The sequence below is a fragment of the Myotis yumanensis genome, unplaced genomic scaffold (assembly GCF_028538775.1).
Source record: "Myotis yumanensis isolate MYYU_CA2020_CCGP unplaced genomic scaffold, mMyoYum1.0.hap1 SCAF_8, whole genome shotgun sequence".
Classification (NCBI taxonomy): Eukaryota; Metazoa; Chordata; class Mammalia; order Chiroptera; family Vespertilionidae; genus Myotis; species Myotis yumanensis.
The window spans coordinates 36,064,615-36,083,622 of NW_027223759.1; the positions used below are offsets into that span (position 1 = coordinate 36,064,615).

At 50.6% G+C, this 19,008-nt stretch overlaps 1 protein-coding gene across 3 annotated transcripts; it reads left to right on the forward strand.

The window, feature by feature from the left end:
• The first annotated feature begins 285 nt into the window (after nucleotides 1–285).
• Nucleotides 286–17,146, forward strand: PPP1R7 (protein phosphatase 1 regulatory subunit 7). 3 transcript variants are annotated; one of them, XM_070422594.1, is made up of 10 exons: nucleotides 286–391; nucleotides 3,490–3,618; nucleotides 8,631–8,683; nucleotides 9,616–9,681; nucleotides 10,420–10,550; nucleotides 10,893–11,055; nucleotides 12,393–12,509; nucleotides 13,337–13,441; nucleotides 15,214–15,300; nucleotides 16,836–17,146. In XM_070422594.1, exons 1-10 carry the CDS (start codon nucleotides 340–342, stop codon nucleotides 17,010–17,012), a joined length of 1,080 nt encoding a protein of 359 aa, XP_070278695.1. In that variant the 5' UTR covers nucleotides 286–339; the 3' UTR covers nucleotides 17,013–17,146. The 3 variants fall into 3 exon arrangements, with proteins under 3 accessions (XP_070278695.1, XP_070278698.1, XP_070278696.1); XM_070422595.1 differs by lacking the exon at nucleotides 286–391 and adding an exon at nucleotides 3,047–3,108; XM_070422597.1 differs by lacking the exon at nucleotides 3,490–3,618 and having other exon boundaries at nucleotides 325–391.
• Nucleotides 17,147–19,008: the final 1,862 nt, after the last annotated feature.

Below are 19,008 nucleotides of genomic sequence, written 5' to 3' on the forward strand. Positions count from 1 at the left end.
GCAGCCCCACGCAGAGACCCGCTACGAGACAGCTCAGATTTTTCTATCCGCTCGCCTGCAGCTACGGCTCCGTGCGTGCACTTCGCCAGTCCCTGCCCTCTTCCCCGCTCCTCGCCTCGACACCTACGGGCGTTCTTAAATTACTTGTCCGGGGGAGGTCAGGCAGCCGTCCTCACGAATGAACTACAGCTCCCGTGAGGTACTGGGGCCGCGCAGGCGCGTTGAGGTTCAGCCACCCCTGCGCTGGGATTCCATTGGCTGGGAAAACTCCGAGCATGGAGTCCTGATTGGCTGAGGGGCCTGAGGCGACAAATTCCGGAAAGGGGAAGAGCAGTCAACATGGCGGCGGAGCACAGCGCGGGCCAGCAACTGTCGCAGGAGATGATGGAGGGTGAGCAGCCCGGCGGGGCGGCGACCGAAGGGCCCAGAGGGTTGGAGTGGGCGGGGGGGGGGGCGACCCTCACTGGTCTTCCCCGAGAGACAGGGGCGTCCTGCCTCCGGCCGCGGCCCAGCCCTGCTGCGCGTCCCTGACAACTGCTGGCCCGCTCGGAGGGGCGGGGGTGGCCGGGAAGGCCAGGCAGCCCCGGAGGTGCTGGACCCCGGACATAGGGGACAACGGCAGCGCGAGCCGGGCCTATGAGTGAGAGCTTACGGCGCGGTGGTTTCGCAGCCCGAGCGCCCACCAGCTGGTTGGAGCCTCGCACTGAGCCTCTGGCCTGACCCGCGGGGTCGGTCCCCTTGCAACTAATCGGGAAACGGGCAGGGCGCCGTGGGACCTGCCCGAGTTGGTTCATTCGTGAGCTTGGCGGCGGCGGAGCAGGGTCCTCTCCAAAGCGAATGGGTTGTGGGGAAGTGTGACAAGCAGCCGAGAGATTGCTATAGAACACCGGTACCTGTTTACAAAGTTATCACAGTTAAGCAAAGACTAAATTCAACTCTTCCACTTTGTTGAAAATATGATGTGCATATCTATGCATGTAGTTATAAGCCAACTGGAGAGTCAGTTGTTCTTGTGTGCTTATGTGCTGGTTTCATGGAGGATACAGTGCTTGTGCCTGACAATGCAGGTTTCCTCCTATCTGTCTCGTATGTAAATGCTAGGGAAGAAGGGGGCGGGGGCGGTGAAGGAAGAGCTGGCATGTTCGGGAGAGATGGCTGCACAACCAAAACCAGCTCTAAGTTGAACGTTAACGATTCAGCCAGGTTGGAGGAAAGATCGAAGGTCATTTCTGGCCAAGGAAACCACATAGTCAAAGGCAAAGGGTGTGAAAGAATGTGGCCTGTTTGGAGGAGAGTTTGACCAAGGGTGACATTCACTTTGATTGAGGGTAGAGAGTGCCATTGAGGATGGCAAGAGAAAGTCATGGATGACTCTCTCTGTCTATACCCCTTCCTTCCACTCTCTAAAAATTAATGGGAAAAGAAATATCCTCAGGTGAGGATTAACAAAATAATAAAAATCTCCAAATTTTCGAACCTCTTCTGTTCATGCTGCCAATACCTTGAGCCAGCCCATTGCCCCAGTGCCCAAAAGTCACCTCACATGCTGATCCTGTCCCATACCCCAGACCCTCTGCAGTCCTCAGAATAGAGTCCCAGGTTTCACATTGGCTGCCCCTCATTAGCTAAGCCCAACCCCCCAACCTCCCCACCCCACCCCCCCACCCGGTGAGCCGCACCAGATCTTGGCCCAGTAGAACTTGCTCTCCTTTAGCTGTGGCCACAGAGTGCTTGTACTGGCAATGCAGGCTTCCTCAAGTATCTGAAAATTTAATGTTCCTATGAAACCTTTCAAAGCCAAAATGGAATAAAGTGAAGAAGCGGTTATCTTAGGGTACATCTTGCTAATGGATGCACAGAATCAAGATGAAGCATAAACACTCACAGATACAGTTCAAAGCTATGGCATCTTGATGCTGAGATGCCGGGTATAGTCCCTGGGGAAGGAGCTTGGTGGTGCCACGCTGGCTGGTTGGAGTTCAAGCTGCCTCTATTAGAGCTCATTGCAAAACAAAACGATGCTATTTTTGCTTTTCACATTTTTCATGAAAGAGAAAATTCTCTTTACAGTTCTCTCATTAGTGAAAGAACTAATGTAGTTCTTTCTTAATGATGACGTGGCATAAAGTGAACTTTTGGGAAGCAGGGAATACCTGTAATTAATTTATTAACTGTTTACTGCTTTTATTTATTAAAAGCTAACTGCTTCTGTGCCTTCTCTAATTTAATTCTGATCAACTCTAAGATATAGTTACTATACTAGCTTCCTTCTGCAGATTTGAAGGCTGCAGCTTGGAAAAGGAAGTAACTTGCCAAGCTGTGCTTCTAAGGTCAAGATGTAGACTCAGGAAGAGCCATTGGCATTTTAGGAGTTTTTGGAGTCAAAGATCAGATTTGGATTTTAGAATCAGATCGAATTCTCTGACAATGGAGAATAGATTAGACAGGGTCAGACAGATCACAGAAAGACCAGTTAGGAGGCCCGCATGAGGCCAGGCCACAAGTAATGAGTAGCTGAGCCAAAGCAGTTGCCAAGGGCAGGGAAGAGGAACAGACGTGGAGGTTTTGGAGGTGGATTTCATAGAGATATGTTTTGTCCAGCAGTCCTTTCCTAGACGCTTCCTTACTAGGCCCAGTGGAGATAGAAAAATGAAACAGCACTTCCCTCCCTCTGTAGATAAGCTGGACTCAGGAACACGCAATCTTTCAGTGTGGTTGATGATTCCAAGTAAGTTCTAAGTGTGTTGGGGCTTCTAAACAAACTTCCAAAGACGTCATGAAGAAAGTTAGGAGAAAGGAACATTATTTTACAATTTTACCAATGAATTTTTACCAATCTGCCACATTTCATCATTGCCTTATTATTAATTCAAAAAATAATTACTTGATAGCTCTTCAAAGCTTTGAGCTGGCTGGCATCACTATGTCCTGAGGGTTAGCATCTGTGACCTTTACAGGGGGCAGTTAGCACTATTGGCTGTCTTCTCCTTTTTCATTAGAGCTCCCTGCCCACAGTCTGATTTGAGTTAGTCTTGATTTCTTTCAGAACGTGGGCCTGTGAACTGGGCTGGTTTTCTTGACCAAATGGATAGTGGAGCATGGATGAAGGTATGTGGTGGAAGGGTCACAATGGTCCCCTCTACACGGATATCCAGGCTTCACTGCATTTTAGCACTAGTACATTTAATCGCAACATCCCAGGGCATTCAGAACAACTGGGGACTCTTCATGAGCTCCTTGAGGAATAGTATGATACTCACCTTCATGCCCATGTGGCCTCCCTGCCCCCTTCCCAACCCACCCCCAGATCTCCCTGCCACTGTACAGATGGTACCTGAGACATGGAAGACACTCAAATGTTCATTGAACTGAATTCAACAAATGTTTTTAAATGGCGTTTTTTACTTGCAACTGGATGTCTGTCTGTTATATGTACTTCAAAGAGAACATGATGTGGATGGGAATTCTCATTGATCTGTGTGGGTTCAGTTGACAGGCGGGTCGAGTCTGAAGAATCGGGCGATGAAGAAGGGAAAAAGCAGAGCAGCCGTATAGTGGCAGACCTCAGCGAGCACAGCCTGAAGGATGGAGAGGAGCGGGGGGAAGAAGAACCAGCAGGTACCCTGCCCAGTTAAGAACCTTGGTCACTAAAGGGGTGCAGGCAGTGTTGCACGCAATCTATCTCCCCCCTTCCCAAGGTGGCAGCGTGTGTCATTCTGGGGAGGACCACTGTACTGTGTTGGTCTGCTGGTGTAGCCACAGAGGCCCCCGGTGGGCTAGGAGCAGGGCCCGTCTGACGCACGCTCCCCTAACCAGCTCTCCCCTAACCAGCTGACTGCTGGTACTTGCAGGCAGAGTGCAACTTTTCTAATTCCACTGAAGGCAAATACTAATAATGATACTGGTACTAGTGCATCATTTGGGACAGAATCAGAAAATTGTTTTATTAACCATATGCTCAGAATGAGATTTACAGTAAACATTATGGCTGACTAACTACTATGCTTTGATGTCCTACCATCTACACTAATAAAAGAGAAACATGGTAATTAGCGTACAACCGCTACCCTTTTCATTGGCTAATCAGTGAGTATATGCAAATTAACTGTCAGCCAAGATGGTGGCCGGCAGCCAGGCAGCTGGAAGCGAATATGAGGCTTGCTTGCTGCGGACTCCAACGTTCCCCGCCTCATTTGCCGGCCTCTGAGCTACAACTCTAAGCAACTATGTACTATGTTGCAAATAAGAAGATAAACAAAACTCCAGAAACCAGCTGGACTGAAAGCCAGGCGGACCGAAACTTTGTATCCATGTTTTCAGCAGCGAGACCTCAGAGCTAAAGCTGGCCCAGAATTAAAAAAAAAAAGAAAACAAGGAGCGGTTGGAAGCTTCAGTCACTCGCTTCCAGAAAACAGCCCTCAGCCCCTCAGCCAGCCTGGCCAGGCACCCCAGTGGGGACCCCCACCCTGATCCAGGACACCCTTCAGGGCAAACCAGCCGGCTCCCACCCATGCACCAGGCCTCTATCCTATATAGTAAAAGAGTAATATGCCTCCCGGCACCGAGATCAGCGTGACAGGGGGCAGCGCCCAAACCCCCTGATCGCCCTGCAGCTCTGTGTGTGACAGGGGGCGGGGCCACAACCTCCCTATCCGCCCTGCTCTGTGCCTGATAGGGGGGAGTTCCCCAATCCCCTGATTGCCCTGCAGCTCTGTGTTTGACAGGGTGCAGCGCACCAACCCCCTGATCGGCCCTGCTCTGTGTGTGACAGGGTAGAGCCATAACCTCTCCATCGGCCCTGCCCCGAGTGTGACAGTGGCGGCGCCCCAAGCCCCTGATCGGCCCTGCTCTGTGGGTGATAGAGGGTGGCGCCCCAACCCCCCTCCACGGGCCTTGCTCTGTGTGTGACAGGGTAGAGCCATAACCTCCCCATTGGCCCTGCCCTGAGTGTGACAGGGTGCAGTGCCCCAACTCCCTTATCTGCCCTGCTCTGTGTGTGACAGGGGGCGGTGCCCCAACTCCCCTATTGGCCCTACTCTGTGAGTGACAGCGGGGAGCTCCTCAACCCCCTGATCAGCCCTGCTCTGTGCGTGACAGGGGGCAGCGCCCCAACCCCCTGATCGGCCCTGCTATGTGCGTGACAGGGGGTGGCACCGCAACCTCCCCATCAACCCTGCCTTGAGTGTGACAGGGGGCGGTGCCCCAACCCCCCAATCGGTCCTACCCTGAGCGTGACTGAGGGTGGCATTGCAACCTCCCAATCCGCCCTGCTCTGTGCATGACGGGGCGGCGCCCCAACTCCCCAATCGGCCCTGCTCTGAGCCTGACCAGGGGCTGCACCTAGGGATTGGGTGTGCCCTCTGCCACCCAGGAGCAGGCCTAAGCCAGCAGGTGGTTATCTACCGAGGGGTCCCAGACTAGGAGAGGGCACAGGCCGGGCTGGGCCCCCCCCCCCGCCCCCCCCCCCCCCCGCCCAGTGCACAAATTTTTGTGCACCGGGCCTCTAGTAGTAATACAAACTGCTTTCAGAATAGCACTTTTTTTTTTAAATATATATATCTTTATTGGTTTCAGAGAGGAAGGGAGAGGGAAAGAGAGATAGAAATATCAATGGTGAGAGAGAATCATTGATTGGCTGCCTCCTGCACGTCTCCTACTGGGGATCAAGCCTGCAACCCAGGCATGTGCCCTTGACTGGAATCAAACCTGGGACCCTTCAGTCCACAGGCTGACGCTCTATCCACTGAACCAAACCAGTTAGAGCCAGAATAGTACTTTTAATGTCTTAAAGAAGTCATTTCTTGAGTCCTTCTTCACCATTTTTATAGTTCTGAGGATGGACTTCTTCACTGCCCAGGTGTTAGGGAAATCCTTTTATGTGGAAAACGTACCAGTGGCCTCCTGTTGTTTTAGTGAGTAACAAGAACAGCAAAATGAATTTGGAGACGAGAGAAGTAAGTCCTTAGCCCATGATGGTAGCTTTTCACACTCCCCAGCCATGATCTTAGCCCATTTGTTTGTTGCTTAGAAAATCAACTTACATTGAAAAGAATGAGAGTAGAAACCATATAAACAGAAAAAAATCTGTCCAAGATATATTATTAGGTGAAAAAGGCAAATTTCCAAAAAGTATGCATGTTAAGATCTTGTTCTTATTTAAAAACTATTAATATGTGGTTTTACCTGCTCCAGAGAAAATGCTTCAAGCTGTTGTTGAAGGTGTCACTGAACAGTAGGTTGGTGAAGGCCTTGGACCTTCTTCATTTTCTAGGTTTATATACAGTTATGGATATTAAAGGTAGTAATCGTACATTTTACCTTTCTAGTAATAAAAACAACAAATTTATAAAAACCAAACAAATTTTTAAAATAACGTGGTGCTCTCTGTGCTGGTGAAGATGACTGGTAACTATGGCAACCTAATTTTAAGGCAAAGGAGATTACCACAAAAGCACCAGTCACATTTCAGAACTGCAGTCAATATTCTGGAGATGATGTGGGTGGGATAAGTACATGGGAGTGATGGTGAAAGCTTTCATTGCTGTCTGTCTGAGGTCTAGAAAGCCAAGCAGGGGGGAGCATCACCTGTCGTCACGTATGAACACCTGCTGCTTGTGCTGGACTGGAGAGTTGATGGAGCTCTGTCATGGGCGTCCTCTCCCAGGCTCACTACGATGAGCCCAAGGGCGCATGGCTCCAAAGTGGAACAGCTGGATTTGAGCCGGGTTATCTAAACCCAGCATTCTTTCCTCCAAACTACTAACTGGTTAGAAGTTCTCTGGGAATACACATTTTTGTAAGTCCTTAGAGAAAGTAGGACTTGCTTCTACCTATATTTAAATCTGAAGTTCAAATAAAACAAATTCAAACATGTCAACTGTTCCCTTTTACTTATTTTCCCTAAGAAATCACAAAATATGGTCAGTGCAGAATATATACAGAAAGATGTTCTAGTGTAGTAACTTTGTTTTAAAGGATAAGCTGACATTTTGGGGGCCTGTCCTGTGCTGGATGGATTACAGACAGAACCCCTTTAAGCCATGTAACCACATGTCCTTGAGGAGCCCAGGACAGCCCCAATTTCCATCTGGTGGCCCAGCATGATTGTCTGTGGTGCCCCTTTTATTCTAAAGCATCCTGGTTTAGACATTGAGTGACCCAAGTAACTGGCCTTCATTGCATAGCCTCTCTCACTGCAGCATCCTGGGTCCTGATGGTGAATTTAGGCTGTCTTGGGGGCTGAGGCGGGGTGGGGAGGGTGGGGGGGTAAGTAGCTTGGTTATATCTCTTGGTTTTGCTCAGCTTCTTTTATTTAATTCTTAGGTTGGTGATATCTCATAAAGTTTTGGATAAACTGTAGAAGACATTTTTTTAAATCTAGCCACTATTGATCATTATGGAAAAGGTATAGTGAAAAGACTAGGAAGTGATTTCAGCCAGTATGGGGCCAGTAATTCCTGATTAAGCTGGTCCTATGTCAAGTGCGCCCCTCTGAGGCCTCCAGTGCAGGGGCCAGGCTAACTTCAGGAGTTTGGGAGCTGCAAGAGAGCTGCACTGCAGGAGCAAACACAGTTTTGTTGAATGGAAGGGGCAGCAATGGGAGCCAGGCAAGAGTGTAACAACAGTTTACAGGAAATAGATGAGATGGCAGCCACACGCTCCAATCCAACCCAGAGAAGCTCTATAAGACAGGCAGCCTGGCTTCTTCAACAAAGCATTGGGGGAGCAAAAAGGGACTTTAGAGAAAAGCCATTAAGCCTCAATATATGACCTTCATATCCTAATTCAAGCAGAACTCACTCAGTGGGAGAAGAAATCATAAGATAGTTGGTGAAATCAAGAAATTACTGTCAGTCTTTTTAAGAATTTAACCCTTTTAAACATAATGCCTAGATAGGGTCAGATGAAATAAAGATGGGGGGGTGGGGTCTGCTAATTTGAGACTGAACTCTGCAGCAAGAGTGGTTCTTGCAGCCTTCCTCAGCCATCGGATGTCCCAGGAGGCTCAGCCTACGGGGTGGAGGTCCTCTGCTGGTTCAGCTTCCAGCCTCCCAGTCAAGAAGTATATTTAAATTATTCAACAGGGCTGATCTATCTGCTGAGCCATGCTTCATTCTCTTGTGCTTTTTGCAGAGAGAAGTGTTTGTAGATGCTGGGCCACTTTCCAAAGCAATAAAAGGCACATCCCAGAACATCTGATATGCCCAGCATGGTCTATAGTCAAATGGCCTGATATTATTGCCACAGACTTGGGGGGGGGGGGTGGAGGAGGGGGGTCCTGCTGCCAGTTACACAGCTCTCGTTGTCACCAGAAGTGGGAGGTTGGTGGCCAGCCTCAGACCACATTTCCTTTCTCTGAATGCTCTGCAGTACAGATAGAAGTGTGGAGACCTTTGCCAATAGCTGAATTCAGGAAACTCAAAGCTGGAAAGGTGACCATGGCTGGAGTAGGGTGTTACTTAGCCCTCTGCGCCATCCAGATCCTCCAGGTGTCACCTGTTGGTGTCTCCTCTGCATTGGAGTCCACTCTGCACCAGGAGGCCTGCATGCCAGCTCTTCACCAAGGCTGGCTGCTGTCTCCTGCCATGGGGGCTCTGAGTGGGCTCTTTTTTCCTCTCTCACTTTTTCAGGACAAGAGCTGCCTGTGGATATGGAAACCATTACCCTGGACAGAGATGCAGAGGTAATGCCGCCTGCTCGACCCAGCCTCAGGGGGCGTGGTGACGGACCACTCTGACCGTCAGGTTATCTTTTATGAAGGTGCCAGATTAGTAAATGATCCCCTAGAGGAGGTCGTCTAAGCCTCCCTTGGGTGGGTCAGATTCCTTGGGTTTTTACTGTTTTTAATAGCACTGATTTGAATTCCATTTCTGTTTGCCACGTTGTGACAAATGAAACTCCTTTGAATCATAAATCAATAGATCCAGTGATTACATTATAAATGTGGGGTGCTAACATCCACATCTGAAAAGCAGTTATAATCCAAGGCCTGCAGAAGCACCTGTTGCATAATAACCAACCATGGAGCCTCTGGCAGTGCTGTGGCTGGGTGTACCTTCTTTTTTTATTTTTTTTTTTTAACATATTTTATTGATTTTTTACAGAGAGGAAGGGAGAGGGAGAAGGATAGAGAGTTAGAAACATCGATGAGAGAGAAACATTGATTCAGCTGTCTTGTGCACGCCCCCTTCTGGGGATGTGCCCGCAACCCAGGTACATGCCCTTGACCGGGATCGAATCTGGGACCCTTCAGTCCACAGGCCGACGCTCTATCCGCTGAGCCAAACCAGTTAGGGCTGGGTGTACCTTCTTGCACCTCGTTTTGCACTAAGGGGTGAGAGGAAGATGTCATATACCGCCCATTTGGAGGGTTAGTTTTACATCAAACTATGATAAATCCTAGCTAAACCCATGAGCATCTTGAAGTTCACCTCTATGTCCCTGTCACCTATCTGCCGCAGACTTTTGTGTGGCACTGGCTCACCTATTCTCCCCACCCTCATGTCCACCCCCCTATCAGGCTCCTTTTTAGCTCCTGTTCTAGGAAGCAAGGCTCCTAGAAGTGGGGCTCTGGGCACTTTCCTGCAGCTAAGTTCAATTTCTTCTCTGTTTCAGGACATTGACCTGAATCACTACCGCATTGGAAAAATTGAAGGATTTGAGGTTCTGAAGAAAGTGAAGGTGAGAGGAGGTCTGTCCTTTCATGTGAGGTGATTTTGTAATAGTCCAGAGCTTGCCCCATCCACAGGGTATAGGTCAGCCGTGGGCAAACTATGGCCCGCGGGCCGGATCCGACCCGTTTGAAATGAATAAAACTAAAAAAAAAAAAAGACCGTACCCTTTTATGTAATGATGTTTACTTTGAATTTATATTAGTTCACACAAACACTCCATCCATGCTTTTGTTCCGGCCCTCCGGTCCAGTTTAAGAACCCATTGTGGCCCTCGAGTCAAAAAGTTTGCCCACCCCTGGTCTAGGTAAATCCATAACTGAGACTCAGCTCTGAGGCAAGCACAGTCCGGCAGGAGGTGCCACCTACATCAGGAACCACATTGAGCATACTTGACTTGAACGTGGCAGTTTTGAGGAGTAGTGCAGGCCGGCTCAGACCCACTGCTGCTAGCAGAGCCTCAGTTCAGGGCTTGCCTGCAGCTGAGCCTGCATCAGACTGTACAGTCCTGAACTCACCTGAGCCCAAGGGTTCACTCTGCCAGGAAACAACATACACCCCAAACTGACCAAAGCCTCCCTTACTGAGCAGGTCTTCTTGGTGCAGGGCCTGTCTGCAGCCTTCCTGTGGGTGTCTTCCATCTTCCCCATGCCAGCCCCTTTCTAGAAAACACATCCTTCCCCCTAAGGCTTTCCCATGACCTCCCCGCTTGTTGCCTATGTCAAGTATCCTTTTTCCAACCCTCCAGACTCTCTGCCTCCGTCAAAATCTAATTAAGTGCATTGAGAACCTGGAGGAGCTGCACAGCCTCCGAGAACTGGACCTGTATGACAACCAGATCAAGAAGATAGAGAATCTGGACACACTAACAGAGCTGGAGTGAGTCCCAAGCCCCAGGGATGACCTGGGGCTGACCAGTGTCCCCAGAACCAGTCTGCCCTGGAGAGGCCACCTCTGCCATTGGGTCCTGCCCCATTCCTGGCTCCATCGGTGGCATCAGCTTGCCCAGTCCCGGCCTGCAAATCAACCTTTGGGTAGAGGCTGCTGGTTGGTCCTGTCAGTAGGGGATGACATGGTATCTGCCCTCAGTGCAGTCCTGTGAGCAGGTATTGGGGGCTCTGGAAGCTGTTCCACGGGTGGGGATGCCGCCCTTGAGACAGTTATATTCTGAGTTCTGTGTGGCCTGTACTCTTCAAAAATAATTGTTTTTGCTCATTCCAGGATTCTAGATATTTCTTTTAATCTACTGAGAAACATTGAAGGGGTTGACAAGTTGACAAAACTGAAAAAGCTCTTCTTGGTCAACAATAAAATCAATAAAATTGAGAACTTGAGCAACTTACGTCAACTGGAGATGCTGGAGCTGGGATCCAACCGCATCCGGGTAGGTGTGGGCATGGCCTGGGGGTACAGGGTGTATATTTTCCATAGGGTGTGATTCCCCCCCCCCCCCCCACTCCCCCCCAGAAACGAAAGTTAATTTTTAAGAAAAATACTAGGGTCAGTGTTAATAAGAATATATGCCCAGAAAAATAAAACAACCATGTTTGTTACATAGGTTGCTTGGTATAAAAACAAAATAAAAAATAAAAAAAAAGAATATGTGCCCAAATGGAGTGGCCTAGCCTGCTGCATGTAGGTTTCACTTGCTCTCCATCCCAGTCTGAGCTAAACTCTTAGCAAACCATCCCAGTTACCAGTACATTCTGCCTGAGGTGAACTGATCAGCCCCAAACACTTTGGTTGTGTTTCTGACAATCCTGCCTGACATGAGCGTGTTCCGGGCAGAGGGGCTGACAGCAACCTGACCTCCACCAGGGCCGCAGGAAGCCTGTGCTTCCCACTGGCCTTGCTGAGCAGCTGAGCTCAGGTATCTTTGAGCATTTCTTCCCCTCCGTCCCTGGGGAAAGTAGCCCTCCGTATGGCTTTTGGAAGCTTACAGCTGACAGTTGTCAGTCTGGCTTGGCCCTTGAGAGTTGGGCAGGACACAAACCAAAGAGGTGGCTGTAGTGAGGACAGACACTGTTGGCGGTAATGTGGCAGCAGAGCCATACGTTTAAAACTAGAGAGCAGTCACATCAGTATTTTATTAAGTGTCTCTGTGGCACGTTCCAGGAGAGGTGGCTTGTCACAAATTACCGCAGGCAGTAGCTGTTAAGGGTGCCCTCTCCTGAATCTCCATCCTCATAGACCCCCCCAGCCAAGTCCTGCTGCAATGGGCAGACGAGCTGCACCTCGTGCACTTGCTGCGGTCACCACCGTGCTAGCCTGCCCTGACTGAGCAGAGGAGGGAGACAGATCTGGTCACTGCACATTCATTAAACCCTGCTGTGTGCAGATGTGCAGAGCTCAGCACCTGGCAGGGAGGACGAGAAAAGAGGGTGGGGAACGAGGAAGAGGGGCATAGCCGGATCCTGCGTGGGGGCTCACTTCTGGGGAGACTGAGGCTGGTGGGATGCATTGTAACAAACCCCACATAGACTAACAGAACAGTGTCAGCTCAGAACTGGGAGGACTTGGAAATGTGGTCCATGGAGGTTAGGAGTGAGCCTGAGAGACAGGCCTTAGACCCTCCACCTACCCTCAGTTTTTTCATTCTGTACTTTGAAGTAAGATTTTACTGGAAAGTTTCCAGATTGAGACTTGCCTGACACCCCAAGACGAAATCCAGAGAGTGCTATGCCCTCCCCTGGGAAAACTGTTGCTCTGTCCGTTTTACAGGCCATTGAAAATATCGACACATTAACCAATTTGGACAGTTTGTTTTTGGGGAAAAACAAGATCACTAAACTTCAAAACCTGGATGCACTCTCCAACCTGACAGTCCTCAGTATACAGGTATCAAACCAGCTTGCCCCACCTCCACCCCCTGTCCTGAACCAGCAGGGCCTGCATGGCCTCCCAGCCAGCCAGAGCTGCTACTTGGCCCAGTTTTCTCTCCCACTATGTCCATGATCAGCACTGCATCACGAGCAGTTGAAGCATTAGATCTCATATGTGCACATGCTCCTGTGAACATATGCGTGTTAGACTAACACTTCATCTTTTATGGGTCACGTTCCTTTTCTTGGTAAAAGTCCCTGGTGGTTTTTAGGCAAAGGGGCATCTTCAGAAGGATAAGTTTGTTCCAAATGTTCCTAGCATATTTGGCTCAATGGTGGGCGAGGGTCCTACTCTGCGTTTGGGAGTCAGCACCTGAATATTGCTAGGCTCACGTGACCTTTTCTGTTAAAAGCCAATGAGTGGAATCAGACCAGGGAGGTGGGATGTGGTGGGTGTTCTGGTGACAGGGACTGGGTATGGGAGAGCCTCATAGTTTAATTTGAGTTACAACATATCCTGAAAGAAAGAAAGAAAGAAGAATTTTAAAATATTCAGTGATCTTAACATTTGAACTACTAAGCTGATTTTTAGACCCTCCCTGAGTACATCTAAAAACAATAAATTCTTTGCATAAAAACCTTCAACCTTCACGCATGAATTGTAGCCCAGGACAACAGACTGGAGATGCTGATCTTTCTCTCTCTTCATAACCCGATGCTGGCCTGTGTTAAGTGGAATGCCCAATTGTCCAAATTCTTCAACAAGAGAAACCTCCTTTCCTAAAAGCTGTCTTATCTCACACCCTCCACATGATTCTGACGGCTGTCGGCTCTCCCTTCCAGAGCAACAGGCTGACCAAGATGGAGGGTCTGCAGAGCCTGGTAAACCTGAGGGAGCTGTACCTCAGCCACAACGGCATCGAAGTGATAGAAGGCCTGGAGAACAACGTAAGGCGTCCTCTCGTTCATCTGGGCGGGTGGGCACGGGGCCTGAGTGGCAGGCAGCTGGCCAGCAGCACACTTTGGCCTCCGGGGCTGGTCTTCAGTAGATGCTGCCTCTGGAGGTTTCTCAAAGAGAAGCTTCCAGTCCTGCAGACAGAGTGACCCCTCTCACCAGGAAATGCAGGAAAGTCCCCTGAGTGAGCCCTAAACCAGTGTTCCCACCACGGCCAGTGTCTTATCAGCACAGGCAGTGAGGGCCTCACAGAGACAGTATTCACTGCTCCTCTGCTCTGCTATTCCCTCCATGCACTGCGTCTTCCTGCTGGTCTGGTCTGAGCTCTCACACCTGTCCCTCTGCTGGAAGTCGGAGCCTCTGGTGCCTGCTCTCCCCACTTTCCTTTTGTTTTGCAGGATGGGGAGAGATTCTTACTGGTTTGCTCTCTAAACATTGTCCAGCTCCCCAGAAAAACATGAGGTGTTGAGTGCCTAACTGGTTCCCTGTCCTCAGAGTTTCAGGGCCGGTTCTGGTAGCCAGGACCCCTCTCTGCTGCTGAGCCTATGCGCTCAGACTGCGCAGAGATCAGATCTGCCATGTGTCAGGCTACTTTAGCTCTGCTGGTTTCTGCACCTGCACTGAGAATTGCAAAACATGGGCATGGCTGGAGAGACCCACCCTCAGGAACATGGACCCGGCCTGTCCCTGCCATGTGCCTACCGTGCACCCAAGGGCTGCCCACAGGCCCCTCTCCAGTCCCTGTTTGCTCTGAAGCCCGCTGTGTGCTACAGGCACTCGCCAGGCTAAGGACACATGACGAGCCCAGCATGAGCACCCCAGCTCCTGCTGTCACTGCTCCACCCCAGGTGGGACATGGGGTGTGGGCAGGTGGGGCTGGGCCACAAGGAGTCAGACACCAAGGCCAGAGCGCGTCTGAGTCAGCAGAGCTGCTGTCTGAGTGCTTTAGGGACAGGCAGGGCGTCATTTTACTTTACTGGGACATTCTTTAACTTGCCCTCAAACTTGGGAGGGTTTGGTGTCAGTGTCCCAAGGTACAGAAGAGAATGGGAGAAGGGACCCGGTCAGAAATGGAGGGATGAGGCATAGGAACACACACTTTCAGAGCTCTGGGCACTGTCCTCTGCGGGGCTGGGCTCCAGACTCCTCCCATCGCCTCTCTTCCATCGGCTGCAATCCAGGCCAGCCAGCCCCTCCCTTAGTGCCCAGGCTTCCCCTGCCCTGCTCCTGGTGGCCTTTCCCTGGACAGGACAGCCTACTGCAGGAGCATGGGCTTGACTTCCCCCTCCACCACCTCCGCCTGTGCCTGTGCAGTTTCTTACCTTGGACCAGCCCAGGATCCTTCCAGAATGAAAAAATGCTATTCTAAGTATTAGTGTCAGAGAGGTCCTTGAGATAAGCACTAAATCTCATGCCCCATGCAGCCCCAGGGGCCAGGCCTCCCTTTGCTTTTTGACAGGGGCTACCCTGCCCTTCCCAGGACTGTCGTCTCACTGGGTCCTTGTGGATGGGCATCTGGGAGCTCCGGTCTAACAGACCCAGTTTGATATCCCAGTGATACTGAGAGCTGGGTGATGTGATTGTGTGGATGCTGTGTAGTGGGCAGGGATGGGGAGGACTGAAAGCAGTGGGCAGGGGTCATCATCCTGTCAGCATGGCTCTGTTCTGCGAGGGCAGCTGGCCCACAGCTCTGAGCTATGTTTATGGCCATGCAATCACCGTTGAACTGAGGTATACCCGAGACAAACTTTACTTCCTTATTTAGAACAAACTCACGATGCTGGACATTGCGGCAAACAGAATTAAAAAGATTGAAAATATCAGCCATCTAACAGAGCTGCTGGAATTCTGGGTAAGTTGAGCACCCTCTGGGGTGGGTGAGTGAAGTGGTCAGTGAGTGTGGGGCCTGCAGCCCTGGGCCTAGCATTTAGGATGATGGGGCTCACGGGTGATGGGGTGCAAGCTGAGATGGGCGTGCACAGAGGTTGAAGGCTGGTGACATCATTGTATGGGCCTGTGGCATCAGCATCACCAGGAACTTGTTAAAAATGCGGCTCTCTGGCCCCACTATACCTGACCAGCGGACTGGGTGATTGCGGTGCACATGGAAGGGGGACCTGAGGATTGCCATGTGACCAGAGGGCCTGTAGCACAGAGGAAATGGGTGTGGGTCTGGTCACCCTGGAATCTGCCTCGAGCTGTCTCGTGGCTGCAGGTGTGGCTTAGGGAGTAAACGGATGTCAGGCATCTGGACACCCCTCTAAACAGGTTGCAAATGATGGTGAAGTTGTCCTCAGTGTCAGGATCCTATGCGTTTTCCAGGCACGTGTACTGCTGGTCCCCAAGCTCATGCCCTATGGGGTTGCTGCCCATATACTCTCTGTGATTCTATGAAGTGAGTGTTGTCCTCGATGCAGTCACTCTAATCCAAGATACGTGTCGAGTCTAAAGCATGATTCTTCCTCCTCTGACTATGCTGTGGACCCTGCTGATGTCCTGGTGGCTTTCCTTTCCTCTCCTTAAAGGATATCCAAATGTCCCTAGACCACAGGTGGCCCACGGTGAAAATGTCCCTCACCCCTTATTAAAGCATTGGGCCGGGGGTAGCACCAGAGTGTGTCAGGGAGGCCCAACCAGACCATGGTGGTAGGTGTGCTGGGCTGAGCGCACAGGGAACGTGAGCCCCAGGGCCCCTGTGCTGCACCCTGAGGGAAGGTGTGGCTGCTGGAGGGCTGGGTGCATTGCACTGAGGGGATTTGGCTCTGGAGGGACCAGGGAACCACACAAAGAAACCAGACAACCAGAGACAAGACCTGCACCACGAGAGGGGTGGGTGCTGGCAGGTTTGGGGCATAGCTGACTAGAGTTTCTGAAGATGGGGTTCCTCTGCATGCCTTGCCAAGGGACAGCACATGGGACCTGGGCTGCTGAGACAGGTAGGGGCCACCCTGGTTACCTGGGAGGCAGGCAGGCTCACAACTGCTGGAAGTTGGCTAGCACCTGGCCCCAGAACACAGGAATGCTGTTCCTCAGACCACCAGACAGACAGTAAGCACGGACAGATCTGCTGTGGTGTCCAGATGGCTTTCCCGTCCGACTGACGATCACGGCAGCCTGAGAGGCAGGCAGCGTTGCCCATTTCACAGCTGAGCATTCAGATTCCAGTCAGGTGGAGGGCGCCTGCATGACAGTGAGAATGTGCTTATACGACTCTATCAATGAGATGATGTCCTGACATTAAACACAGCCGTACAGAGCTGCCATTTGAACACTGGGCAGAAGCAAACAGGCAAGTCACAGAGGAGAAAGTAACAGTTGCTTGTAAATACATATACATTTTTCTGTCTCATTAAGTCTGTGTGTGCATGTTTGTGTGTGTCCTCCCAGATGAATGACAATCTTCTTGAGAGCTGGAGCGACCTGGACGAGCTGAAGGGAGCCAAGAACCTGGAGACAGTATACTTGGAGGGGAACCCCCTGCAGAAGGACCCACAGTACCGACGGAAGGTGATGTTGGCACTGCCCAGCGTGCGGCAGATCGACGCCACCTTCGTCAGGTTCTGACCCTCCTCGCCCTCACTTGCTCTTTCTCTCCAAAAGAACTTCCTGGCCACGGTTTTTTAATCCACCCGTTGCTCCTGAAATCATCACTATCAACGGTCACAACCCAATGGCAATAAAAAGGCACTGAGTGATCACTGCCGTGTGTACTGCCAGTCACACTCTGGGAGGCATTGCTGTTCCATGCACCACACGGTGTCCCATTGCTCTGTGTCCTCTCTGAGGGAGGTCACTCAAGCATCCGTGTGCTGCTGGGTGGGCATTCAGGAGCCGTCCCAGTGGCCTGAAGCCTATCAGCCCAGAGCTTTCTAGTCTTTTAGACCAGTGATGCCAGTGTTTTAAAATGATATTTTAAAACAAAACTGCGTAAAGGGTGCTCAGCCCTCTGTGCTGTGACCCTCAGCTCTCTTAAAGAGCAGTGTCGTGTACAGGCCCCGTTCCTCCTGTTCCCCCTGCCCCTGCGGCCCTCTGAGGTCATGTTGCCACTGACAGATGGTAAACCCACCTGAGGCTCCTCAAAGACTTTCTGCAAAGAGCTCACCTCTGACCACCTGCAACATTGTCTCCCACTCTGACCCCATCATCGTGTTGACTCATGTTTTATAAAATTTACCTCAACAGCCCCAGGGGTCTGATTCAGTCTACATAGACCTCATCATCCTCGGGGTCTCAGATTTCTCCTCTGCAGAATGAGGACCCACACAGTCACTACAGGTCCCTCCGCTCCCCACTCTTCAGAGATGCCCTGTCCAGTATGGGAGCCACGTGCTGCTACTCATGGCTGATTCAGTCACAGTTAACTTCGTTTAAATAAAGTGGAATTAAAAATTCAGTTTCTCGGTTGTGCTCGGCACATCCCAAGTGCTCAGTAGCCACAGCTCTCCAGGGCAGCCCATGTGACTGTCACGGAGTGCCCTCCTAGCCAGCACTGTCCTACGTGCTGTGACACCGCTGTGCGCAGGCGGCCCTGGGAGCCGGGAGCGTATTGGTGCCTTCGGGGCAGCGGTGATCCATGGCCAGGGAAGCCATAAGCATGGCAGTGGTTGCCCTAAGGTGAAGGCCATGTCCAAGTACTGATTTTAATCTTGGCCAAAATAAACCATGCAACCTGACCGTGAGCGCCTATTGAAGAGCAAGCTCCTTGAAAGGAAAGGGGGGGGGGGGGGGTAGGACGGGGCCCCTTGGCATGGTGACCCAGCACTCTGCCCACAGCCAGGAGATGTGTTTAGATACAAGGGTTCAGGATTGGGGTGCCTGTGTTGAAAAAAGTTATTCCACCCCAAAAAGGACATACTCCACGTGAGGAACTGAAAAAGGAGGAATGTTCACCTTGGGGTAGAAAGGGGAGCAATAAAGTTTATAGGAAAAGAGAGGTTTAAAGTAACCTCTAATAGAACAGAAATCAGTTATGAAACAGCCAACTCACAACTAGGAAAAATCCAAATCTTCCAGCAAAGAGGACAGGGAGGAGATTCAAGGGGGGTGGGGGGCAGAGGTGAGGCTGTCAGTCTGTCCAGCCTCGTATCCTCTTGGGGACAAAAAAGACAAGGAAGCCCTGGGGTGGAGGGGAGACTCAGACTGGGTCACAAATTGAAGTCTATTGTCTGTTCTTTCACATTTGAAAGTTATACAAAAAGGTTGAAGGGAAATGTGCTATAAATCCAGCACAATCCTAATTAAAATCCCACCTGATTTTTAAAGAAATTCATTAAACTTTAAAATTTATACGGAAGAAAAAAGGTCCACATTGAAACTTTGGAAAAGTCCAGTCAGCTTTGAGGAGATGTCAGTAGAGGTGATTTCCTGCTGGATTCTACTGACTGCAGACCTGCAGTAACAGCAGTCAGCGGGCAGACACGGGCTTGGGCTCGGGGGTTGGCTCGGGCCAGGCAGGGTGCACACTGGGCCAACTTGGAGGACTGAAAACCTCGGTGTGAAAATAAAACAGGAAGTTAGTAGAAAAATGTGGGAAAACCTATTTGTGAGCGCAGAGTGAAGA